This window comes from Chroicocephalus ridibundus, chromosome 9, assembly GCF_963924245.1.
Source record: "Chroicocephalus ridibundus chromosome 9, bChrRid1.1, whole genome shotgun sequence".
Lineage (NCBI taxonomy): Eukaryota > Metazoa > Chordata > Aves > Charadriiformes > Laridae > Chroicocephalus > Chroicocephalus ridibundus.
The window spans coordinates 50,347,333-50,374,011 of NC_086292.1; the positions used below are offsets into that span (position 1 = coordinate 50,347,333).

Below are 26,679 nucleotides of genomic sequence, written 5' to 3' on the forward strand. Positions count from 1 at the left end.
GGCATGGGGCCTTACTCAAGAAGGTCAGATACCTCTTTTTTTCCTCTGCAGAAGAACTGGTCATACTGGGAAGAGGTCCTGGCTTCCCAGGTCCCAGGGTGGTTTGCGGTAGAACGAAGATGCTGGGGCAGAGTGTTCAGCTCCTTTCACGTGGCCCACTCCTTCTCTTTGGTTCCAGGCATACTCTCGGTGCCGTGGCCTCTTCCTCATGCCTGATAATCCCTACCTGCCAGTTTGGGTATTTAAGAAAGGTCATGTTTACTCGCACTTGCCATGCAGCAGTGGCAGAGCTGCCTGCAGGGGGAGGAGGCCTGGCCCTCTCTCCCGCAGGGACGTGCCAGCTCTGCTGCGAGCTGGGGTGCAGGGAGCGGGGCCTGCCTCCTGCTGCCTGGGGACGCCTCTGGCTTTCACCGCAACCCTCCGTTAAAGACCTGCACTAACAGATACCCGGCGGGTCCCTCTGGGGCCGAGGCCACGGGGCTGCAGCGTGCCCTGCCCCGAGAGATGGCGGCAGGGATGGAGGCAGAGCAGCACTCGTTCCTGCGCGTGCCCCTCTGGCACTGCTGGCGCCCTGCTCCCACTGCCCTGCCCCCAGCCTCCCGGGGTCGGTAGCGCATGGCACCCACCGCCCCCCAGCAGCAGGGCCCGGCTGGGCACCAGAGCTGCCTCTCGTGCCAGGATTCGGGTGTTTCTGTCTGGGGGAGGCAGCACCCACCCCTGCGCCCGCGGAGCAGAGGCCATGGCCCAGGTGTGGGCAGGGTGGTTGCCGTGATGGCCCTGCCGCAAGCTGTCCCTGCTTGGTGGGGCACAGCCCCTTCAGTGGTGGCACGAGCGGGTCATGGAGCAGGGTGTTGTGGGGTGAGGGCCTGGCGCTCGGGTGCTCACCCCACACCGCTGGGAGCTTGCTGCCTCCGGGGCCCCGCAGCCTGCAGGAGCGATGGCTGTACTGCCTGCAAGTGCCTGGCAGACCTCCTGCCTGCGGCCCCCACGCTGCCAGGAAACAGCCAGGGGATGCTCAGTGCTGGCTGCCCTCCTGCCGTACTGCCCAGCAGCACAGGAGACAGGCTGGACTCAGTCTCTGGGGGTGCTTTGTCGTCAGGAGCCCTTTCCCCGCCAGAGAAAGCAGCTACTGGCCGCAGTGCCCTTGTGCTCCCACAGCTCTGCAGGGGCAGCACAAGTGCTGTGGAAGCACTGCCCGAGAGCGGCGGCTGCATCTGAGTACAAAAGTGGCCTTTCTTGCGAGGCTCTGAAGGCCACATTCTGCAAGAAGGGATGTCTGAGTGCTGCAGTAGTTGCATTCCTGGGTAGATTGCTGCCACTCACAAGAACCATTGTTATTTATAACGTTCCCCAATCTTCAACCATTTCATCACCTGGAAATGAAAAAGGAATGACGCTTGGGAAGCAGCTTGCAGCTGCGTCTCTCCAGCTCAGTGAGCGCTCGGGGCCAGGAGAGAGACCAGAAGGGTTTTTGTTGTGATGAAAAACACAAACCTCCATATCCCTAAATTGAGAATATTTCTACAAATTCTAATTAGTGTCTAATTTCAGCTTCTGAATGTATCTTTTGGTTTCTGAAGTCCTCTAGCCGGAAATTATCTGGCTGCTTTGGTACTTTGCATACTGGTAATACTGCGAAATTTTGTTCTCCAGATAGTTTGTAGGATCAGAGGGGGCTTCCTGGTGCAGCGCAGAGTAACAGGGAGGCAACCTGGTTAATTGTGGCTAGTAGTGCTTACGCTGCGGAAGCAAATGTCCTGAACTCAAAGGCAGGTATCATCCCACAGCCAGCCAAAAAGAAAGCCGGGCTGCCTGCAGTGGTACAAGAACTGCGTCCTAGTCTGTGTCTGCTCTCTTCAATAGGTAGGCCAAGAAGGGACAGTGCCCTTTATTTTAAAAGCTGCCTAATAGCTGCCGCTGTTGATAAGTTTGTGGTCTTTCACGATGCTCTAACACGTCCAAACGAACACCTGCAGAGTGTGTTGTGACATCTGAGCACCGACCCGTCTGCTCTTACGCAGTGTCTTTACTGTGTTTTTCTTGGCTTCGCAGCTGCAGTGATTAATGACAAAGCCCTTTCCAAGCAGAAGGGTGGTGTAAGGAAGTGCTGTGAGTCACAAAGGAGGGAGAAAAGGGCAATTGCACAATTTCTGGATACAAGGGCAGGAGCCAATATTTTTGGCTTAATCCTGTCAAAGCCAGTTCTGGCTCCTCAAATCTATGCTGATGCATAAGCTGCACTTTCAAATGCTTTCAGGCCGCCTAAGTAGGGAGAGGCACAAGTGGCTGCTGCGTGGTCCTGCACCTGGCTGGGTGTCGCTAATACCGCCTGCAGTGGCCGGGACAGCTTGTATCAGGCTTGTCAAATCCCTGGCAGATGCAGCTAAGCAAAACTCTTCCTGAGTTGTAGTCGTGTGGCAGAACGGGCAGGAAACTGTCTATACAAGTAGCTGAAGTATGGCGATGCCCTGTGTAGGCTGTGGGAAGTGATAGGCCCTCTGTCAGCCTGCGTGTACAAGCCACGTCCCTGCAGGTGGGGGATCGGTGGGGTTGTACTGCGTGTGCAGGCTCTGGGCCTTTGGCGGAGCAAGGCCCAGGCAGCCCTGATGGTTGAAACAAGACCAAAGTCAATGTTGCTGCTGTTGCCTCGGACACTCCTCTGGCTCATCAGTTTGCAAATACTGATGGAGCTGATTAAGGAAGGGCCGTTTCATTGCCTTACTGGGACCTGTCCTTTGCTTAGCTGTTCGGGTTTCTCAGAGCTATGCCGCTTCCCCACAAATTACTAACCCTTATCTCTTGAAGTGCTACGCAGCAAGTGATGGACACAGCTGGCCAGCAGAAGACAGCTGGTTTCTGTCCTTGCTGCGAGAGTCCCGTTCCCCGCTCCTCCTGTGGCCCAGTGCTGTTGGCCCCAGCGCTGCCCAGCTGACGCCTGCTCTGTTTGCTGGCCACAGGGGAGCAAGAGGCCAGGAGTTTGAAGGATTGCTGCTCCCCTCTTCTTGTTTGAGTTGAGCAAAGTCCAGCTGGTCGCTGAACTGTAGCCCTGGCAAAGCCAAGGCCTGCTTTGGTGGCCTGGGCTGATCCGGTTCCTCCTTGCAGACACCTGCCCATGGATCAACACTGATGCTTCTATCCAGGTCTCACGGGCACGCGAAAGCTTCCCAGCCGCAGTGTACTCCTGCCGTTGGGAAATGTACGGTCACAGCCTCTCAGCTGGCAGGGGCACGGCCGTATCCATGTGCTTGTTTACCTGGAAAGCATCTGTGGAAATAGTTTGTGTTTATGGTAGCGGGTTGTGGTCCCTCCCCTGCCAGTAACAGCTTTGGCAGCTGCCCCGAGCTCTCCATTACATGCTGCACAAGCCGTGGTTTGCTCCGTGGCCACGACGGCCCCTCTTCCGAGGGTCTCAGCACAGCACCTGCTTTCCTTTTCCCTTTGTGTTTCCCCCGTTTCCTCCTGCAGAGCTCGGGCAGCAGCAGGGCTGACCGGGCGTCAGCCCCTCCCCACGGCATCCGCGCAGCAGGACAGAGGGCTGCAGTCCCACATCTCTGCTGAGTAGCTAACAGAGCTGAAATAAAGTGATTTCCCCCTCAGAGGTGGGTTCGGAGTTCCGCAGGGTGCCAAGGCCCGCTGTTGCCGCAGGGGCAGGCAGAGCATGGTGGCCACAGACCCTGAGCTGGTGGCTGCCCAGAGTCGGGCTGAGCGCCCCGGCCCTCTGCCTCCATGGCACCAGCTCAAGGAAGGCCCGCGGTGCTGGCTGGAGCAGCCATTCCCGAGCAGCGCAGGGACAGGCAGAGGACCACGATGGAGAGTATCCTTCAGGAGCTGTGGCATCAGCGGGACAGGCCGTGCCGGGCTCCACACCAGAGCACGGGGGCTGCTCCCCCCGGGCCCTGGGCCGGCCATGCAGGGGCCCAAAACTTCCTCTGGTGGGGAGGCCGCCGCAGCTGCCAACCTCCCTGCTGGGGTGGGGGTCCCAGGTGGTCTCTGTGCCCCTCAGGTGCCCGTCCTTTCCCTGGGGCCGCAGGAGTGTGAGCAGCCGCGGGAGAGGATGTGGTGTTGGGGAAGCCGGGCTGGGTGGCAGCAGGGAGGGAAGGCATGGCGGCCGTCTCTGCGTCGCCCCTGCCTGCAGTACAGACTCACCCAAAGAACGGCTTGAAACAGTTGGAGGTGTTCTTGTTCGCAATTAATGTGGCTTTATTATTAATGTGTTGGGCTCCTCTCTTGACAGCAGTTAGTTACAGAGTGTTTCACATGGAAATGGGAAAAGGACAGAACTCAAGGAACTAAATTCAAAGAGAAACGTGATGCTGAAGAAAAGAATCAGGGCTCTGTTCTTAAAACATTTAGCATAGAAGAAGCTAGGAGCACAAGTTGCCATTTCAATACAGTTAAGACGTTCACTTTTTTAATTATAGGTTTAAAATAGTATTTTGTACCTATTACATACAGGAAGATTACGCGTTGTTGCCCACATGCAGAAACAAGCAAAAGCAGAGTTTAACTGTTTCTCTCTGTAGTGTTGTATTACCTCTGGCTTTGGATGGGTTCTGCTGGCTCCTGCAGGCTAAGCAGGGTCAGACTCTTTACAAATTGGCATTTTTACAAGTCTTTTTCACCATAGTTTTTTAAGGGGGAGAGAGGGAGGACGAGGGGAGGAAGACAGAGAGGGAGGGAGAGAAGCAGAAGGCAGAACAGGCTGCCACGGGAGACTAAAAAAAATGTATCCTCGAGGCGGGGGGAGCGGAGGGGCGTGGGATGAAGCTGTCCAAGCAGCGCAGCTGCGGAGCACAGGAGTACGGCACACGGCGGGCAGGCGCCAGTGACCCCGCTCCTGCCTGGAGGATGCAGGCACCTTGCAAAGCCTCACTATTACTGCTGCTTAGTCAGAATTGCTTCAAGTTTAAAATTGAGAAAACATTCATGTGTGGGTCTATCTAAAGTTAGTGCATTAGCTTTTACACCTAGCCACGCTTTGGGATCCAGGGAGCCGGTCTCTGAGGGTCCCCTTCGCTCCTCTCGCCTGGCATCCCGCGCCTGCGCTGGCTGGCAGCCAGTGCCATCGGCAGGTGAGCCAGGACCCCCCCTCGAAGGAAGGCAAAACCCCCCCAGCAGTGCTGGGGGGGAGCAGGAGCACCTCTGTCACCGCCTGCAATTGCTTGCCATAACCAACATTCACAGACGCTGACCCCGTCGGGCTACAGAGAACGACATTTATTCTTCTGGCAGCCACCCCGTGATTCCACGGTTAAAATGAGTACAGCACAGGGCAGGGATTTGCTGAATCCCTGAGTAAGCTCTCGTGCTCCTAACAAGGGCTGTGTCAAAAGGGCCGGCTGCTCCTCGGGAGGGGCTGCTAGCCTCAGGCTTTGTCCTGCAGCTGCTGGGTTTTAGACACAGCCTTGCAGGCTGCAAGCGGAGACCCTTTTTGCTGCCAGAAAGTTCTCTATGGTCTCTTTATGTTGTTGTGGTTTAAGTTGCAGCATCTAAGTATTTGTACGGAGAAACCTCTAAACTGACACTAAGAGCACATGGTGTCATGTTAACATGTATAAATTAAAATATTAAATCTACACAAAATGCAGCTTAACATCAAAAAATAAATATATAAATTAAATGCAAAATAAACCATTTCCCTAGAAACTCCATTTTAGTCCTAGGAGCAGGTTTCTAAGCAGCATTTCCTTTACATCAGCTGCCAGAAAACTAGCACTGAGACTGAAGAGCCCCAGGCAAGCACAACACAGGGTCCCAGGATGCTTATTACGGAGTCAGACCTCGGCCTAGGGCCAAGCAGTGGGGGACAGCAGATGGAAATACCTTTGAGGTGCATGTCAAGCCTTGCAGCATCGCTTTCTCTATCTCCTCTCTCCTTCTCCAGAGCACACCCCACTGCCACGCTCTTTGTCTTACGGAAAGATAAAAGCCATCTTTGCGATGAGACGCTCTCGCAATGCTCTTGGAGGCGGCACAGGCTCAGCGGTGCTGCAGGCTCTGGGCACCGAGCGCTGTCACGCTGCACTGCTCTCCCTGCAGGTGCTGGGAGCCCCGCAGCGGGGAGGGGTGCGCGTGCCAAGGGGGCTCCGGGTGCCCGCTCAGTAGCAGCGACGCACTCAGGGCACACAGCCACACTTCTGCCAGGGTGGCCTGGGGGCGAGGACACATGCCCACAACGGCTGCACTAGCAATGGGCTGCCAGCTGCAAGGTGTGCACAGCACCTCATCTGTGCCGGCAGCAAGAGCCTGCGTGTCCCTGCCACAGGTGCGGAGGAACTAAGAGCAACTACACTCATTAAACTACTTTCCCTGGGTGTTTTTGGAAGGGGGTTCTCTTTCCTCACACCACAGGTTCCGCTCCCGCATCCCGGACACGTAAGGGGACAACAAAAATCTTGAGCACAGCTAAGAGGCTTGGACCCCCAGCATACGGGCGGTGATGAAACTTCTGCTGCTTGCAGAGCTGGCGCACATCAGCTGCCCCGGCCAGACGCCAGCCTCGCTCAGTACGGCGTGCGGGTTCTTCAGCGGCCTCACCACAATCCTCAAGAAAGCCTTTGGTTTACAAGGACAGGGAGGTTTCTCGTACATTTTAGGCCAAGAGCAGCCAGGGCTGTTTCAGCCCTTCTGCTTTAAGGAGGCTGTAGTTGTGCGTTTGGATACTCTATTTGTGTGACTGTTCAGGCAACAGCCCCTCTGTGCCTCCTACTGTCACACTGCTGATGTGCAGGAGTCAGCTGGCCACTGTGTGTGTGCGAAGCTCACGTTTGCAGGTTAGGAATGTGCTCTTTGTAGCAAAGAACAACAAACAGGCTGAACCCTCCCCTCCCACCGACACCCCGAACAAGCGTGTCCTTCACCCCAGTTCCTTGAGCATAGTGAGCAGGTATCGCAGGATGCCACAACCAAATACTTGGGACAGAAACCTGCAGAGCTGGCAAATGGTGGTCCTGCCTAGTTGGAGTACAGGTCCTCTTGCTCAGAACACCACCTGTACGTTCAGGATGGGAGGTGGAAGAATGACCTTCACTGTCATGTACAGTTGCAGGGTTTCGCCTTCCCTCATCTCCCAGGTGCATTTTCTTTGCAAATTAGTTTTCTTCTCTGTCCCCCCCTGCCCCCCATGCACTGTCTACATGCAGCAGCAGCACTTCAGCCCTCACCAGAAAGATGAGGTTCATGGTGCTACAAGTTAAATGGCAAGGCAGCCAGGAAGAGAGTAGAACAAGCTCTCACAGCAGCAAGGCAGCCAAGATAGTCTACAGAAACTGTACAGGCAGCAGAATAAAGCAGGGAAAGTGAAAGTGCCCCTGGCCTGCAACTGCTCTTGCACAAACTCTTAGCTCAGTCCAGAATATTACAGAGCCCTGCACTTCTTTCTCATGGCATCCAGTGCTGAGCTAGATGGATACCCGATTGCCTGACAAATGGGAACCATGTAGAGGACTAAACCAGAGAAGAACTGGACTGTGATTAGATGGCGTCTCTGATGTTGCATCGGTGATTGGAGAGTCAATGGATGAATGCAAAATGTGGGAGATTTAGAATTCGATCTTACAGGCTGGAAAAGATTCATCCTGCATCACAACAGTGCTGCTGCTTGCCAGTACCATGATGTTTAGCTCCTGCTGTTTCTCATGGGTCTGTTGGTACCATTCTCGTGTCACCTCAGTATCATGCGTTGGGATCAATGTCACCTGGGAAAAGAAAGCAGCAGAGATGATTGTCTGAGAACAACTGCAGTGACAAACAATGCCCATAGGAGCTGAGGCTAAAATTTCCCATTAATTTCGGAACACTGTACCCTTGGTACTGCTTGTTCTATTTAATGTCTTTCAGATGTTAGATCTGTCTCTACGGCAGAGCTGGTGCTTTATTTTGTGCAGTACCAGCACAATGGCGCTCTGAGCTGGCTGCAACTGGCAGCACTAACACCATAACGATGAAAATGGCTGCAGCGCAGGGGAGAGCATCTGTGGAGCTCAGAAAACAGGCTCAGAAAGATCAAGTGTCACAAGGACAAGGCTGAGAGTGTCACTGTTAATGGCCTGATACTAGACTTTATGTGAATATTGACCCAATGCGCAACTTGGGGACCTTGAAATCTGAGCCTGCTTCATCTGAAAGATCATACACACTTTCTTGTACCTGTCTTCAGAAAGCGCCCATCCAGGATGTCCTGCAAACCTCACTAAGTAAGAACTATGTGTAAGAACACTCTGCTTTAAAAGCACTAATAAAAAGTTGCTATCAGAAAGATCTTCAGCAAGCAAGGCTAGCAACAAATGCCACTGGGTGTGGGACACCGATGTGAATTCAGGCTGTGATGGCGCTTGTTTTTGCTAGAGGACAGGCTCATCCTGCAGCAGATGAGGAGGACTGTACGATCTCTAAAAGCTTCCTCCCCTCAGAATGATGTGGAAAGGAGGACATATCTGCTTCCACTCACACCATTTTGCAGGTGTCCTCCTCCCCATGGGCAGAAACAGTTACTCTTCTAAGACTGCAGAGCAGGACATGCCCCAGTACCATTCGCTTCCTCTTAGCGTCCTCCCTCTGGGTACGTTTGTGACACACACCTTCTCCCCAGCAGTTGGGACACAAGGAGCATCACACACACTCCTTAGCATTTCCATGACCTACCTGCAGGTTCTCCCCCCACTGAGACTTCCCTTCCAGGAGCGCATCCAACACTGCACGGCTTGGTTCTCCATTGGCTGCGTCATTCCCACTCACAACATAATACGACGCTCGAACCCGCTTGAAGAACTCTGGATCTGTGTTCTTTCCACTGCAATGGTTGGGGATGTACGCCAAGTCCACATAGACAGGTGGGCCCACGGGCACAGTGAAGCTGCTCTTCGGACTATTGGAAGCTTTGGAAAAAGAAAACAGAGGCTATCAAAACCCTTCTGGAAAGGACAAACACTCAAATTAATACTGAAGGACCTGCATTCCAGAAAGGTTTTTCCCTGCAGCTGCAGCAACAAGTTAAGATCTCTGCAGGCTCTGCTGCTCAGGAGTGACCTGGGCAGATTTCTGTGCCAACGCTGTCACAGCTCTTGGGAGGGAAAGGGAGTTCTGCTGTTCTTTGGGGAGGGACTGGAAGGCTTTAGGCTCAGAAGCCTTTCCTGGGGAAGGGAATCAAAAAATCTCCATTATTAGCTTTTGCAGAGTTGTCGTCCCAGCCAATATTTAGTCCTTATTTTTGTTGTTTAATAACCTCCATTTGCTAAAGAAACCTGCTCTGATGGCCTTTATATGCTATCCCAGGATATTACAGTAGTCCTTCTGGAAGCTCCATCCTGGCTTTCTGCCACCCCTGTGAACTGCTGCTATTCTAAGGACTCTATTGCTCTTTCCTATCAACCTTTTGTACCTCTTTTCTTCATTTGCTGCTGCTTACATTTATGAGATGAGAGATGGTCAAACTAGAGTTGTTACGCTCAGCAATATATGCGCATATACACCCCCCCCCCGAAGGACCGTCTCTTCTCTCCCTCCTGCTCCCTGTGGAACGAGAGAGGCCTCTGTCCTCTCTTTCCTCACATACACGGTCTCTGGGTAGTCTCCTCTGTGAGCAAAAAGCCACTAACTACTAGCACGGACAACTTGTAGCCTAGCTGCTACACAAGCAAAAAATTCCCTACCTGTCTCAGCCAGTCTTATGGATGTCTTGCCCTCATCCCAAGTTTGATTTGGGCAACCCCCAGCACTGCTCCGTGCACAACCTCTACACCCCGTATCCTCGCCTCAACCCTCCCTTCAGACTGGCCTGTCCAGGCACTGCATCCTGCCCGTCCTTTCTGTGCAGCACCTCTAAGACGTGCAGACACTGTACTAAAACCCCAGTAAAGGCTGTCTCTGGATGCACCCGATGTGCTCAGCAGCTGTTCGTGAACACCCACCCAGCCCCTCTTCACTCACGTTCCCTGGCCTGGCGCTGTGACCACCGCACCGCTCCATCCCTGCTTTCCTCCCACTCCCCCCTGCTCTGAGCAGACCAGAGCCTTCATTAGACGCTTGCCTGGTCCATCGCCCTTGATGACAGTGACACCATCTCTCAGTGACACCAGTTTGCCCCCCCTCCCCCCGAGTTGTATTTGCAGCACAGAGGCTCTTTCCAGGTCTTCCCCTTCAGCTGCTCTCACCTCCGCAAACCTTCCCCCACTTCTCCTACTACGCCATCTCTTTGCCACGCATCTGCTGAGACCACAGCACACCAGCTGAGTTCCAGTTTTCCCCATTCTCCCTGGGACTACCCCCCTGCTGGCTCTTGTCTTTCACTCAGCCTCGGTGACATGGAGCAGTATTTGCTCTGTGCCTGGCACTACGGGCTCTCAGCACAGGCATGGCAATGCCGCAATACTGTATCAGCTAATACCGATACTAACTGGTAGGATACCAGTAGAGCACTGGTCTCGGTGTGAACACCTACCAAGAGGCCATGGGCTGTACAGACACGCGAGGCTGAGTCCCTGTTTCACACCTTTATTTAGGAAAAAGAGAAGGCCTTAGTTTCCCACAGCCAGACTGCCCTGGGTGCGGAGCTCAGATGTGGGAGCTGTTCCCATTCCATCCCTGATTAACATTTCAGAGGAAAGGACATACCTGATCGTGGCAGTGTCCTGCTGTTCTAAACCACAGCTTTAACTCAGTCCAGTGCAATGCACTCACCCCACTCACAGGCCGAGAAGTTGCCACCTCTTTTTAGAACACCCACATATTTTGTCCTTCAGCTGCTGGCACTTCTTTGACAGCACCCGCCTCTAAATACCTACAGACGTACTCCACAGATGTAGCCCCTGGCTGGCACTGAATCTTGGCCTATAAAGTTCTGAATTAGGTCTCACAGGTCTGTCTCCCTTTAGAGGTGGCTGCATTCATCTCTACAGAAGTTGAGAGTTTTCCTCAAGGCTTTGAGATTTTTAAGTGATTTCTGTGAAAACCTCTCTACCTTATCACTGCTTATAACTTTTTATGCCCGACTGGGAAGTCCTGTTCCCTGGTTTGCTACGTTTAACCCAGCGCTGCTTCTCTGTGTTGGACCTAAAGAGAAAACGCATGCTTAAGGAAGAATTTCTTACCGGGGTTTGTTTTGATGCCATTAACAAGGCTCTTGCCAGGGTTGCTGTGACTACTCCGGGATAACTCATCCTCTGCGTGAGGAGGCTGCACCAGCGCACTACGTGGTTTGGGCTTCTCTCCTCCATCTCTTTCTTTTTTGGCAGTGACAGATTTTGGAGATTTGTCTGATGGCTGTTTCACAGGAGTGGGTGACCGTTTCCCTTTCGCATCTAGTTTCCGGGCAGGTGAGGAAGATTTGGGTTTGCTCAAAGGCTTCCTCACACCTTTGTTCTTTTCTTTTATGTCCTTCTTGGAAATTTTGTCAGTTCTGCTCATGCTTTGCTCATTTACCAACATATCAGGGTCTACCATGCAGACATCAGGATGAGGAGGGTGGGGATGGGGATCTACCATTGGAACAGGCTGAGGATCATGGCTGGACCTAGAACTGGCATGATGAGCATTCCCAACAGCTTTGTCCACTGGCAGGAAATCAGCATCTTCATCTGAGTCCATGTTGGCATCTGCTGTGATGGACGGACATTCTTCTGTCTCAGGCGGGACATCCGAGTCTGACTGAGAGGTTCCAGAATCACTCACTGATGTCGGAGGGGTTTCCTCCACTGTGGCACTTTGCATGGGGCTACTACCAGTATGGGGTGGTCTCCCTTGCACTGAAGGATGACCATCCTCCTGTGAGAGGTCACTGTCTTCAGAGAGCTCATGAGGGCTCGGGTTGATGAATGAGGGAGAGAGCTCTCCCTTCCTGTGCTTGTATTCACATGAGGAAAATTTCTGTCCACAATCAAAACTGCCTCCTAAATGTGGCTCCATCTCATGGGAAGCATCTCCATGGTCCTCTGTTTTTCCACCCCTCTGCACATCAGGGAAAAAGGGCTGGAAACTGTGTTCAGGGGACATCAGAGAGGAAGGACGGCTCTGCCTCTCTGTGTCCGTTTTGCCTGCGCATGGAGAAAAACCGCTGTCAGAATCAGGACAGGTTTTTTCATCTTTTGCCTCTGCTGCATGGTATGTACTTTGGAAAGCTTGCAGACTGGTGCTCACCTCTGTTGGACCATTGGCTGTGGTTTCATCTTCACACTGATGATGAGGAAATGATGTCAATACATCAGGGAGAGGTGTCAGTGTCATCAGCTGTTCTGCAAACGGTGCCTTCTGCTCTGGACTGCTTACACAGGGCTGCTGTTTCTTTGCAGACAACGGTGCAGGCTGTGAACTCTGGCTCTCCTTTCTGCATGGCGAAACGCTGTCACCCATGCCACTTACGAACGGAGAACCATGTTCTTCGGCAAACACAAAGTCTTTGGTTTCAGCTGTGTGTGTTTTCACAGCGTTATCTGGAATCTGCGGAGACACATCCCAAAGACTCCTGGTACCTGGTTCTGCTCCTGCACCTGCGTGTGTGGAAAGCATATGGGAGTAGAAACTTTCTGCTGTAGTCTGTATCACAGGAGTGGTAGCTTCAGATGAAGGTTCCTCTGACAGGCTGGAAGAGTCATCTTTCAGCTGCTGTTGGGGCACAGACTCTCTTTCCACAGCTTTGGAGAACAACTTGTCTTCTTCATATGGACTCAGCAGTGAGAATTTAGTAAAGGATGAGTCGAGGCTGCTGATTTTCTCAGAAACCTCCAAGTACTCATCTTTCTTCCCCTGGTCTGAAGGCAAAGCACAAGGAACCATTAAAGGAAGAGAGATATTCCCTAAATGGCTTGCTGAGGTTTGCTCATGTCTGAACATACTGGCTGTTTCACTCTTTCCTAGCAGGGAGCATTCAAATCCAGAAGAGCTCTCCATCACTCTGCCCTCTACTGTTGGGCCCTTTTTGTATCCCTCTTTCTGATTTCCAGAAGCAGATTTCAAGTACATGGCTTGCTCTTGGCACTCTGAGACCACCGCCGCACTTGGATAATCTGTTACACAGAAATGGGATTCCTTTGCGGATTTTTCAGCAAGCTCTCTCTTTTGCGAAGAATCGTGTGTTAAATGGCACATTTCTGAAGCCTGCTCATCTCTGCCTGTGTCCGGCAGGTCACCATAACCAGGAACATACGTCCCCACAAGAGCGGCTGATGCAGTTTTCCTACTTCCGTATTCCTCTTTCCAGCCTGGATCAGAAGGTGAAGAAGCAGTGGAACCAGGTGAGACGGACTCCTGACGCTTGCTTTGCAGAAGGGGTTCTGACACCTGGAACTTGTCCATGGCTGAGATGTGTGCATAGACTGCGCCTGCAGCTTCAACAGGGCTGTGCAGTTTAGACTCCTTTTCGGATTTCTCCTTAGCGCCTTTTTCTAACTCTGAGTCACTCATGCTTTCTTCCCCTCGACCTGCTTTCTCATAGTATGTATCTTTGGGAATTGGGCTTTCAGATTTCAGGGACAGAGATACCTGCTCCTGGCTAGACAAAATGATGTTCTCATCTGGATAAGCAGCATCAATACAGGCAGCTGATTTTTCTTGGTAAAACGTGTCAGTCATGTCTGTGGGAGAGGCGAATGCTGTGCTTGCAGATGATGGATGCAGTTGAGAGTCCAGTTCTTCTGGCAAAGCAGAAGACACCTTCGGTTTTTCCTGTCCTTTGGATATCCGAGACTTATCTGTTTCAGACAAGGGTGAGTATCTTTCACGGACATCTGTATAGTCAAAGGCTGAATCTGCTTTATCTCTAGGGGATGCTGGAGATGACAACTCCTTCTCAGCAGAGGTATAAAGGCAGGACTCTTCCTCCTTTGCAGAGACATGAAAACTTTGATCTTTTTGAGCGATCAGTGCTGCTGCTGGCACCTTGTCGGTGTGACCTGGGCTGTCCGCACCTTTGGCTGTGAAGGGAGAGGGTCCAGCTCCAGACACAATTATCTTCTCATAGATGTCAGCATACTTGAAACTTCTTTCATCAGGGTAGGGAGTTGGTTCTCTTTCTTCTTGCTCTTGTCCTGTAGGACTGTCATCACCTCTGGGTCTGCAGACCCCTTCCTCATAGGAGTAAGGCTCAGGGGAGCTCCTGGAATAGGTCTCTGGAGGATATGCCGCTCGGCTGGCAGAACCCACGGCCTCAGCATGGCCCATGGCAGCACTGCTTTTTTGACAAGGGCCTTGTCCTAGAGGGGAGCGTGGATGCTGTCCTGACACCACAGCGCTTTCTTCTGGGGATGCTGCTGGGTGTTCTGCCCATCCTGTAGATTGCAACAGAGCAGATGCTGCTGCCGTCTGCTCTTTCCTTCCCATAGAGTCGTAAAGACGCTCACTGGATTTGCAGTCATCCTCCTGCTTTCTATCTGACTTGTATTTGTAGTCTATTTCCTGATACAAACCACTGATGTCTGATTTCTTCTCTGTGTCCTTTGATGGGACTTCTTCCCATAAAGGTGGCTTGCACTGATCTAACTTGTAAGGCCTTTCTCTTTCTGGTGTTGTGTCCATCTCCTTTTCCAGAGTGGTAGCCATTACAGACAGGGGAGATGCCGTCAGTGCTTGGTCTAGTGACTTTGCATAGATATCTAGGACAGCTTTCTCCTCATCATCTAAGTAGGAGTAATCTTGCTTAGATGTCAAGAGCAACTCTTGCCTTTCTTTGTTTCCAGTTAATGCTTTGGCCTGATTTTCCTCACCAGAGACATATTGAGAAGACAGAAGAGAACTTTCCATTTGTGTTCTTTCTGGGAGAGTGATGTCAGCAGGAACTGTTTCCACTTTCTTTGTTTCTGATGTAGGTTTGGCACTCTTCTGTGTGTCTTCTTTGTAATCACGTGATTCCATCTTTAAACATTCTGCTTGCAGTAGCACAGGTTTGTCTTCAGCATGATGGAGATCCTCATCCTCCTCACTGGGTAACTGCCCTCCTCTTCCAGTCTCTCTTCCTTCCTGAAGATACCCATACGCAGAGGCCCATGCTTCACTTTCTGTTCTTCTCCAGGCGCAACTGCCAGGCACTGCAGGAGATAGGATCTCCTCCTCTCCCACTTTAGGAAGGGCTTTTGTCTCATATTCTGGTACCTCGTCCAAGAATGTGCTCTCTCTCTCTTTATCATATCTCTGCCGCCTTCCCTGAACAGGGATCTCCTCCACCTCTTCTGGAAACCACACCTTCTTCTCATAACTTGAATCTTTCACGTAAAAGTCTTCCATTTCTGGAGATTTTTCTTCTTGAGCTTCCTTGAACCTGCAAGATTTTACACCTTCAGCAGGAATGTGTGAAAATGTTTTATCCTCAGTTGGGCTAGATTCAGTAAAGTCTAAGTCCTTCGCATCTGGAGATACCTCCTGAGAGTCCAAGCCTGCAGTTCTTCCCCTAAATGGGCCCTTTTCTGCTGCAGAAAATAAACTGCTGTCATCTGGAGACATTTCTTCAGTTGAAGTGTCTCCGGGTGACATGTCTTTAACTGGGCTACTTTCTGGGCAAGGAAGAGATTTTGACACTTCTTTTGTGAGTTCTTTGGCAGAAATTTTCAGTGATTTTTCATATGTAGGTGGGCTCTGCTCTATGAAGTCCATGGATTTCACAGCTTCTGAAGTGAATTTGTCAGTGAAGTCAGGCATAGTTTTTTCTTTTGCAGGTATCTCTTCTGTGAAACTAAGAGATTTGATGTCTTCTGGAGAAATTCCTCTGACAAAAAGGTCTGAAGATATTTCCTTGCTGGGACTCTCAGTGAGAGAAATGGATTTGGTCTCTTCTGGAGAAATGTCTTTAATGGAAACATGAGAAGATTTTTCTTCTTCTGAGGCCTCTCCTGTGAAATATGGCAGTTTTCTTTCTTCAGTAGTCACTCCCTTAACAGAAATATCTGAGGATTTTTCTTTACCAATACTTTCTTCTGTAAAAGAAAGTGATTTGGTGTCATCTGGTGACAATTGTGAAGACTTGTCACTTTCAGACTTGCTTTGGCTTGTGAACTGTGGAGGAACCATACTTCCTAGAGATGCTTCTGTGGTAGAGGATGGTTCAAAGTGTTTTGAAAATCCCATTAAACTTTCTGCCGTGGTTTTAGTTCCTTGCTCTTTTTCTGGCTCCAGAAACACATCTGTGCTGGGATGCGGCAGCACGGGACACTCCTCCTCCTCCCCTATCACCACTGTGTCCTGCTTGTGGTAGGAGAGCCAGGGCAGCTCCTCCTTCCCCACCGGTGGTTCCTGCACCTCCTCCCCCAGGGGCACTGGAACATCACTGCCTAAGTCCAGTTTGTGATGTACAGGTCCAGGCTCTTCTTTTTCATCTCTGTATTTAGCTGCAGATACCTCATCTTCTCTGAGAGGTTCACCCTTGGCGTCCTTCACCACAATGGAAGTTTGGCCTTCCGATTTCTTGTCAGCAGCATCCGTTTGTTTTTCAAATAGATCTGAATCTACTGTTTCTAGTTTTTCCTCCACTGGAGACTGGTGGAAAGGTGTGTGTCCTGCACTAGTGGGGCCAGATGGGGTGGGAGAGGCCATTTTGACTGTACTGTCATCAGGACTCATGCATCGTTCTTCAGCCTCTGCAGAGTCAACCTGGGAAAACGGTGTTTCTTCAGTGGATAACGGCAGACCAGAAGTTTGCATCATTTCTGTGGGAACGCCAATTAACACATTATCAGGACATCCTTGATGAGCAAACATGGGGACAGTGTAATGCCCTCTAAGTTTCCCAGGCATTTCAATATTTGGAGTTCCATCTTCTTCTTCCTCTTCATCTTCTGCCTCTTCATGAAGATCCTTCTTTTGAGCTTCCGGTTTTCTCTCTCCTTCTGCTAATGCATGGAAATCTTCAGGGGGTGGAGATTTAAAACATTTGTCTTCCTCCAAGGATGATGTGGGAGAGATTGTGCCAGCAGAAGGAACATAGTCGAGACCTTGGGTTGCTTCAGTCCGAGAGGAGGGCATGCTGTTTACTGTGTCTAGAAGTAAAGAGCTTTTCCCAGTCTCTTCTGTTTGTGGCGCTGTTATAGATGCAACAGATTGATCTTCTGCTACTGAGGTTGCAAAAGATGAAAGCTTATCGCATTCCGTAATGGAGGTAGCTGAGGATATATGTTCCTCCTCAGCTAGAGGTGCTGCCACAATGTTTGTGGGATATGCCAGGATTTCAGACTCCTGGCCAGCATAGCCCTTGGCTGAAAGGTCAGCTGTAGGCATGGCCTGTATTCCATGTATTGCTTCGAAAGAGGCTGGGTGGTCAGGAACAGAAATGTCATAGGCATTGACATCATACTTCAAGTGTGGGATCCTCTCTTCCTGCTCATCGTGTATTTCTTCATCAGAAATGGTCTGCTCTGTTTCTGAGTAGCCTGGGATAGTTTCATCTTGGATATATGAAACATGTTCTGCTGTGGCTCCTGGTGGGACTGGCAGACTGCTCAGATATGACTCTTCCTTTGTTACGTCCTTTCCAAGTAACTTGTTTTTCTCGCTCATGTCACCAAATTCTTTTTCCTTTTCTGTCGTGGCAAATATTTTGTCCTCCCTCTCATCCTCATTCAGCTCATAGAATTCTCTATTTTTTTCCACCTTCTCCTCTGCCTTCATGGGCTGCTCTTCCGTTTCTTCCAGTTCTGCCTTTTCTATCACATCTTCCCTCTTTTCCTTCTCACCCTCTTCATGTGCCTCTCTCCCTTCAGTATATTTTTCAGAAGTCTTTGCTTCTGCTTCCCTCTGTTTTCTGTCCAAAAAGATTTTTTCCTCTTCCTCCTTTTCATCCTCTCTGAACGCTGATGACCAAACGCCTTTTGCTAAGAGGTCTATCTGTGATGGTATCTGTTCCTCATCTGGAAACAGCTGAACTTCCTTGTCCTGCTCAGCTTTTCCCTCCCAGTGTCTTATGTCACGATTTTTATCTATTGTTGTTCTTTCATCTATTTTTTCAGCACGACCTGCTCTCAGTTCTAGCTGATGGACTGCCTTTTCCTCTGCTGGTGATTCTTTTTCCATATCGATAGTAGTTATTTCCTGATCAGGAATGTTTGTTTTCAAAATAAGATCCACTTCAATGCAACTCTGAGCAATCATGTCAGCAGAGTCTTTTATCTCTGTTTCAGGTACTCTCGTTATCTTATCACTAACCTCAATATCAGACATTTCTCGAGTCACCTGCAAGGCCCCTTTCTCCTCATGCTTCAGTTCCTCAAAGTCCTTTGTGAGATCTTCTGGTGAAGACAGGACTAACCTCTGTTCAGCTATGGAAGCCTCTCCTGGCTCCTGTACAGGTGCCTTCTCCATTGGTGACATCTTCAGGTCAGCAGGCACTTCCTTTTCAGGTTTGACTTTAATCTTCTCAGTTTTAAGTCTGCCTGGAACTTTTGCCTTGTATAATGTTTTCCTTACTTCTGGAGTAAATGGTTTTAAGTCTGGTTTAGAAAGTTTTTTGGGCTCTGGTTTGGTTTCTTTCTTTTTATCCTCTTTCTTTGAATCTTTTTTTTCCTCTTTCTTTCCATCATCTTTTTTTAAGTCCTTTTTCTCCTTCTTAATCTCTTTCTTTTCTTTGTCTTTCTTCTCTTCCAGTTTAGATACTTTCTCTTTGAGATGTTTTTTTCCAACCTTGTCCTTTGCTAATTTTCTTTTCTCAGCTTTGAGAGCATCAGTTGTTTCTGTCTTTATCTTTTCATGTTTAACAGGTTTCTCAGGAATTTTCTCCGAGTGTTCTTTAACCTTTTTCTCAGTTTTAGCATCCTTTATGACTTCTGGTTTTACCTCCTTAATCCCCTCCTCAACTGCCTCTTCTTTCTTAGCTTGCTTTGTCACAGATGGCTTGGGGGAAGACTTAAGACTCTCTTTACTGTCCGTTCTTTGTTTAATTTTGGTCTGCTTCAGCACAGGTGGAGGTATTCCAGAAGTGATATCTTTCTGAGTAGCCACTGGGTACCTCAGAAAATCCAGGTGCTTGAGTTTCTCAAGACCTTCCAGTATCTTATTTTGAGGAGCATTTCCAGGAAACAAAACCCTTACAATTTTCTCTGTTGGGCTCGCCGGAAGCCACACCACTAGGGCTGTGATGGACGTGAGATAGGGAACAGAAATTTCACCTTCTTTCCCACTTGCGAGAATTATGCCAGTCTTTGCTTTACTATTACCAGCCCATTTCTGCATTAGAAACTGCATTTCTTTACTGTCCTTGACAGGATTCAGTATATACATGTCCAGCTTACCCACTCCCATTTTGTGGAAAAGTGTGATAGGTTCAATGGTGCTGCTCACCACCCTGTAGAGAGGCTCTGATTTAATGCCCAGTCTGTTGAGATACTGCAGCGTCAGACAAGCTTCTTCGATGCTCCTCTTCACTTTCATGGATGATTCAGGCATCTTCAGTTTTTCAGGAACATTAAAAAAAACCACCCCTAGCTCAGGAGAAATTAGGTTCTTCATCCAGTCACTGTAGTTGGTAGAGCCCTGGGACTGTTCCTCCTCTTGCTCAGCAACTTTCCTCTGCAGCAGCCCATTGATGCCAGGCAGGTTGTCTGCACCGATGTGGGTGAGCAGGATTGAGTCAATCCTATCCAGGTGCCTTACCAGCTTCCAGAAGCAAGATTTCCTGTCTGAGCCACCATCCACAAGGATGTTAAACCCATTGACAGCAAAGAGAGCAGAATCACCTCTTCCCCCAGGGAATATGTAGCAGCAGGGTTTAGAAAGCTTCAAAAAGCCCCCTGAGGTGGGTGGCTCCAGGAGATCAAATGGAGACGGCACGTCAACTGTCTCAGAGACATACTCTGCAAACTCAGACACCCCATCCATTTCTGGCAGAACTGGATCAGGATTCAGTTTCAGATCAATAATTTCCTGAAATCGAGGATGCCCAAGGTTGCTCCAGTCTCCTTCTCCCAAGCACGAGACAGTAAGGGAGGCCTTGATATCTGAATCAGTGTTGCTAAGAATCTGGGTGACCTAATGAGACAAGCACAGACAAATAAAGGTCAAAGAGAGCTCTGAGACCAATTCAGCACTTAAAAAAAAATAGCCAGTTAATGCAGAAATACTGAAGACACCATAACCACTTTACTGACAGAAAACACTGGGGATAGATTAAATAGTCCAAAAGCCTGTTGCAAATAGATGCGTGGGCCTCGCCCTGCTCTCCTCTGCAGTTCTCACTGTTGATGAGCTGTTATGCGTCCTGACTGTTGGGAGCACACGGTGACCTCAAGAAAGAAAACAAAAGCAGGAACCACCTTGTCCTCTTTCCTTACGTCTTCCTATTTAACCTGGGAACATCAGTCCCTGGCTTGGGCTCAAAAGTAGCAGTTTCTTTTTGATTTGTGAACTCTAACCCTGAGATACCCTTTTCAGTGCTAAGCACCATTGCCTGAGCTTATCCTCGCTCACTGGCCAGTGAACAATCATGTAGCATTTCGTGCAGTTTTAGTGCCATTGGACTTTCTTTTTTATTCAGATTCATTTTCTTTCCTGGGCCCTATTTTGAAAGTCGTGACTCCATCTCTGACATACGTACAGGATCGGGGACATGCTACATGATTAATAAGTAGAACTAAGGTCGATATGATTTCCAAGGCTCCTTAAAGCTATGCTGAACATATCCCGAGCAAAGAAGGATTAAACCTCAGACTTCCCAAGTACCATCTGGAATGAGATGAGTACACTTGTTTACACTGTGTTCTCTTGCTTAGACACCCCTTAGTTGACTAGTTAGTGTCCCAATAAATGGGCACCAGAAATAAATGAGAACAATCAGCCTAAAATAAATGAAGGTGGGCAGATTTGCTGATGTAATTACAGCAACAATGATATCAATTGTCAAAATATCACCTAGCCATTCCTGCAGCAACTGCATGTTCAGTCAGACAGAGACGTTCTAAACATCTGGCACACAACGATCAGTGGAAGTAGGGCCTATCAAAAACTGGAGCAGCATACCCGTATTGGCAATGAGTGCCAATGGAAAGGGAGTTTAAACCCTCTGAGGAAAGCTATAGTACACTTAGCTAAGATAATAAGCACTGGAGTAGAGGTTCAGAGGCCCTATAAGGTTTTCAAGAGCCCACTGGACAAAGCCCTGAGCAATCTTGTCCAAATTCAGTGCTGCCACTGCTCTATGCAGGAGCTTGGGCTGCAGACCTCTCAAGTGCCCTTCCAACCTGAATGATTCTGCAATTCTATGATTAAATAACAACATTTGTAGTTATTTCATCATCATGTAGTTACTTAATCAGCATTTAATCATCCCCTTGTCATCTTTGCACACCCCTAATGAACACTCTAAACCCTGTGAACAGCTTACGCTTGATGGACTGACTGTGAAATTAAGAGAAATTCACACTCTTACCAGGGTGATGATGTCCTCTGTTAGCTGTTTTTTGCAAGTTGCCCACAGATATTTTAGGACCTGCTTTAAGAAATTTTGAGGCTCTGCCCACTGCAGAGCCAGTCTAGAAGGTTATTTCAAGCTGAGAACTTAAAGGTGGAATTGCCCGTGCCTGCCACCCTGGAAAACTTAAGCCAGGGAGCCAAAGCAAGATGCCCGAGACTATAACAGGAATTATTTATGGTATTCAACAAAACAATTGTTTTGCTGGATTCCAAGCCCATCTCTCTGCGGATCTGCCACCTGAAGGAGTAGCGCAGGCTGCACTGCTCTGTCACGCACCCTGCGACCAGGAGGGGACACGCTGGCTTACTGCTCCCACTCACCTCTGGGTCTGAAAGTATCTCAGCAAACTTCTGGTAAGTGAAGGTCCCTGTCTGCAGGATCAAGTCTCCTTCCTGGTCTGAGCTTTGACCACAGAAGATCAGTAGTTTGTGGGCTGATGAATCACACACCAGTGAGCGGACCTGTTAGCATGAGACAGAGTCAAAAAGTTATCTGCATTCCTCACCAGCACCCAGAAACCCAATCACATGGACAGGCGATACTTATGTATTATTTACAAATAGCCAAAATGTAAATTTTCTACATAAAATTGAAGAGGGAAGACAATGCTACTGCCTGCCCAACACAGCTCCACGTCAAATCATAATTCGCATTGAGAAAGTAGGCCAATGCTAAGAGAAAATGTTTGCTATTACACTGCCACGGAAAAGGTCAGTGCATTTAGACCCTCATCAAACCAGAATGCTCACAGTTCAGAAGCCCTCTGCCTTGTTTGCTAGGAAACTCTACAAGCTCCTGAGAAATCCTTAAAATCGGGCAATTCTAAGGCACTGACTCTTCCAGGAAGCAGCTCATTCTTAAAGGGCTAACACACAAGAGACCAGACACTCTCGTGTGTTTCTTTGTCTAGCAGCAAATTCTGCCACAGAATAGCTGTTACTGCATAGACCTTGCTGCAAGACCAGAACACCGTCACCACACCTTGCAGCAGACTGGCAGCATGTTCCAACTCTCCAGAAGATGCAAAGTGTGACAATCGTGACCTCTATGTCAAGCATGGGCAGGAGAGCTGGTGTGGAGAAAAACCTGCTGGCATCTGGTCCTTACCTCAGACACGATGCTGTCCACATTGGGGTTCACCAGGATCACTGTCTCCAGGGTATCGCTCCGGTGGTGGAGGGTTCTTTGGCCTAGGGAGAGGCAAGGGATTAGACAGGATGGGAGAAGCTGCTAGGACAGTATCTGCCTACCGATGTTTGAGCCTCAAAAATTCCACTTCAGCATGGGTTTGATTGCAAGGCTTCAACTTGCATTCTAGAACCAATTCAATACCTGGGTCTCATAAACCGAAGCAAACTCTTCTCAGTAACAAGGCAAAAAAAACCCTACTTCTGGGTCAGCACAATTTGCAACTCAACTCCACCATGTTCGGAAGTCCGTGGCACCAGGCACGTCCAGCTGCTCGCTTGTGCCGGACAGCCATGCCCCATAAGCGCTGGCACGGACCAGCTGTCCCCTCCAGACAGAGGTATCTCGCCTCATCGCAGCTACCACGGAGCGGTACCTTTGGATGTTCTCCAAGCCTTAGTCACCACAGGGCTTTAGGAGCCAGCTGGTGCATGCCAACTCAGCCTTCATTAGAGCAGTGCAGCACTAATAACGAATCTCTTGACATTCTTAATGCGTTTTTTCTCTTACAAAGTGTTTTCCTTTAATCCAGACCTGCAGTCCTGGAGGTAAACTGCTGCGATAGGAACCACCTAGACAGTAAGAACGCTTGTTCTCCTGTTCCCCTCCTGTGAGAGTCACAAACAGGCGCCCAGACAGGATTCTGCTCTCTATATATTTAGGCAAAAAGGCAAGGGCAAAAGAAGAGCAAGCAGGAGCCTGAGGGTGCAAAAAAGCAGCTTGGCATTACATGGATATTTGGCAAAATATTGACATAATGCCTGGGCCCTATTAACTCATTAGAGAGAACAGCGGTGAGTGCCTGCCGTGCTCAAAGGCAGGGCTGGGGCCATCGTTGTGCACCCACAAGCAGCAGCTCTGGGAAGCGGGAGGATGTACAGGACCTTCCTGCAGCATTTCCCTGCACACTGCTGGCAGCATGTAACTTTTTGGATTCTGGTCTTTGCCAATACCTACCTCTGGCCATTACACCCACTCTACAAGCCAGGCACTTAGAACTTAATTGTTGGAATGTATAATTTATAGGGTTTAAATCTTTCATAGGCTTTGACCCCTCATATAGACTGGAAGACCATAGATTTTCACTGAAAACCAACATCTATTTCTATTTTTCATCTTACAGACAACTGCGGCTCTCTGACAAAGTTGTTCTTTCCACCCTCTCTGTTCCACAACCCCTGCTTTCTCGGCAGATCTCAATCCTTCTAAAATAGCTTGATCAAACTGGTATTTCAAAGAAAGACACCAAAAGGACACAAAAAGAAAGAAGTCAGAGAAAGGCCAATACTCAGTATAGCTTTACTCAAATTCAGTTTACTGGGATGTGTTACTCTGGCTGCCAACCATTATGTATGAACCAGACAGATATGCCCAGAAGGCAACTTTGAGTCCAAAATGAAAGTGGCTCTTAGCTCTCAGCACAACTATTTCTACTCTGCATCTCTAGCTGCTTTCTGAACTTGTGTTCTTTTCGTTTGTCTAAAAATGGTCCCTCCAGACTGAAACAAACCCATCACTCTGCAAAGGAAACACTTGCACTGAGTTCAGTGGCTTTTCTGCCACGCAGTGCGGGACGTGGAGGGGGGAGGCCGGGACAGCCCCTGCAGGGGAAGGCTGCGGGTGAGCCCCGGGGGGTGGCAGGTGCTGCAGGTGCAGGGGGGCAGGACTTGTTCTGGGGCACGCTCAGCCAAAAGAAGCAAAACCCCACCCATCCTCCCGGTAATAGCATTGCTGATGCCTGGGCATTGCTTAGATCCCAGCAGCGAACACCAGGTGCCTCCTTTCCCCACCGATGCACTGTGCAGATTTCACACAGCTCACCCCACGCCCCCACCCACGCGCGGCCCAGGACAGAACCGATCGCCTCCTGTTTTTCAGCAGTAGGTCTGGGACAAAGTGAAACCCCAACAATGCCATTCCCCAGGCTTCAACTTCTGCCACCTTGCTGCCTGCACCCCAGACAGACCTTTCAGCGGCTGTCGCCCGCGTTGCCGGGGCACGGCTCTGTGTGTAGAGCCAACACCAGCAGCCTCTTCCCTGCACCAAAGGAGGGCTCTCGGGCGCGGGGCGGTCGCTGGTGCCCAGCATGCGAGCGTCCCTCCGGGCACCAGGTGCCAAGGGCTGCAGGGGCAACACCAGCCAGGGGGCTGCAGGCTGGGCAGCGCTGGGTGGACAACACCAGCGCTACGGGGAGAAGAACCTGTCTGCAGGACTAACAGCCATGACGATACTGCTGCTCTTTGCCATTTCTGTGTCTGGAGCCCAAGCAGCTGAGCTGTCACCACTGAGACTGGCAAACAAAGCGTGTCTGGTTAGCATTCTGCTGGCATCCTCCCCCCCGAGGGGCTGTCCCCTTCATCCCTGAAAGAAAGAGAAGGGCTCAGGCTGTGGGGCCAGCAGCTGCTGGCAGATGGGGGGTAGGAATGGTGAAGTACTGAGTCTTGCAAAGGGCCGTGAAGATTAAGGCATTGAAGCATTTTCACATGAGGCAAGACTGGGCGCACTGAGAGCGTTTAGGCTGGAAGAGAAAAGGTGTGGGATGGGGGAGGGATCTTATCAGTATGTGTAAATACCTGATGAGAGGGAACGAAGAAGAGGACGCCAAACTCCCTTCTCACAGTGCCCAGTGACAGGCCCAGAGGTGAGAGGCACAAATTAAGACACATGCAATTCTATCTGGACACAAGAAAACACCTTTTTTATTCTGAGGGTGGTCAAACACTGGAATAGGTTGTACAAAGAGGCTGTGGAGCATCCATCCTTGGAGACATTCAAAGACACCCGGAGATACCTGCTCTAGCAGGTGGCATTGGACTAGACAGTCTCCAAAGGCCCCTTCCAACCTTCGATTCAGCGATTCTGTGACTGTGTGAAGCACTGCCGCCCTCCAGAGCCTTGCTCCTCACCCACTGCTGGGCAGGTTCCCTCTCTTCAGCTGCAGTGGTTGGTTCTCAGAGGGACACAGAGCACAGGCACACAGACAGGCCGTTTCCAGAAACACCAAATCACTGTGCATGCCAAAACGCCTTCAGCTTAGTTCAGCAATAAAGCAGAACCACACAGAAATTCCAGGCCAAACTGCAAACTGTGAGCGAGATGGCGACACGTGCCCATGACACCCCCCAGGCTGGGGCAGCAGCACCCCCCGACGCTGAGGCGCGAGCGCTGGGCTGCAGGAATCCCCATCACCCAGAGCCGTGGAATCCAAGGGCCGATCGGCCTGAGGAGCCCTTTGCTGGCTGCTGCCTCCACACAGACCTGCAGCAGCAGCTGCACAGACAAAGGATGTAAACACAGACTGGGGCATCCTTCGTCTTACTAACGAAAATTACTTGCAGCAGAAACGAGTAGCAGTGCAAGCGACACTGCAGACACAGTGATTGAAAGCGCACCGTTCAGGTCATTGCCAGATACTTGTCCTTACTAGAGCCCTGTCGCAGTGAAAGCCATGCCTGGAAATATCACTGCAAATGGCAAAATCCCTTAATTACATTTACCAGCACGAGGAATATCCTTCTCAGGCTCCTGAAGACTGCCGCCTTCAACTTGGCCAGAACAAACATCCGAACATAGCTCTGACCACAGACCTCCAGGCACATTCTGGACACAGATCCCAGCCCCCTCCAGCCACGCACACAAGCTGCTACACTAAATGAAGTCTCTCCCCCAGTAACTGTGAGAGGAAACTTCATTAGCATTGAATTTCTCATTTTGTACAAACCTTCACTTTTTGCGTTCAAGTACATACTCATTACTGCAGTCACCACAACTCCTGTGCGCTTCCTGAGAGCGTTTCTAGCCATCGTGCCCCAACCGAGGCAGGAGCCCCCAGTCTCCACCATCTGTTCCTTAAGAGGAGAGTTTCCCTCATCCCTCATAAGCACTGTCACCCAGCCCTGAAACTCTTCTAGTTCCGCCATGGCCGTTGGGATGACTAAGAGCGAAGTATACATGATGAGAAGGAACAAAGATGATTCACAGTGGGGCATTATTGTATTTTCTGTACTATTCCCCATCCTCTCTCTTTATGCATCACAACATAACCTGACATGAGCTTTGGACCAAATAAAGATCTTCAGTTAGGGGTACACAGTGACATCCAAAATTCACCCTAA

General features: G+C 50.0%; 1 protein-coding gene across 2 annotated transcripts in view; it reads right to left on the reverse strand.

Moving 5' to 3' along the window:
* Nucleotides 1–4,156: 4,156 nt before the first annotated feature.
* MAP1A (microtubule associated protein 1A) overlaps nt 4,157–26,679 on the reverse strand; it is a 68,223-nt gene continuing 45,700 nt past the window's right edge. For both annotated transcript variants that reach the window (XM_063345768.1, XM_063345769.1), the window contains 5 exons: nt 22,484–22,566; nt 21,697–21,837; nt 11,088–19,935; nt 8,644–8,876; nt 4,157–7,697 (listed from right to left, as the gene is read on the reverse strand). In XM_063345768.1, the coding sequence (XP_063201838.1) occupies nt 7,542–7,697; nt 8,644–8,876; nt 11,088–19,935; nt 21,697–21,837; nt 22,484–22,566 (9,461 nt within the window). In that variant the 3' untranslated portion in view covers nt 4,157–7,541. The remainder of the gene's footprint in view (nt 7,698–8,643; nt 8,877–11,087; nt 19,936–21,696; nt 21,838–22,483; nt 22,567–26,679) is intronic.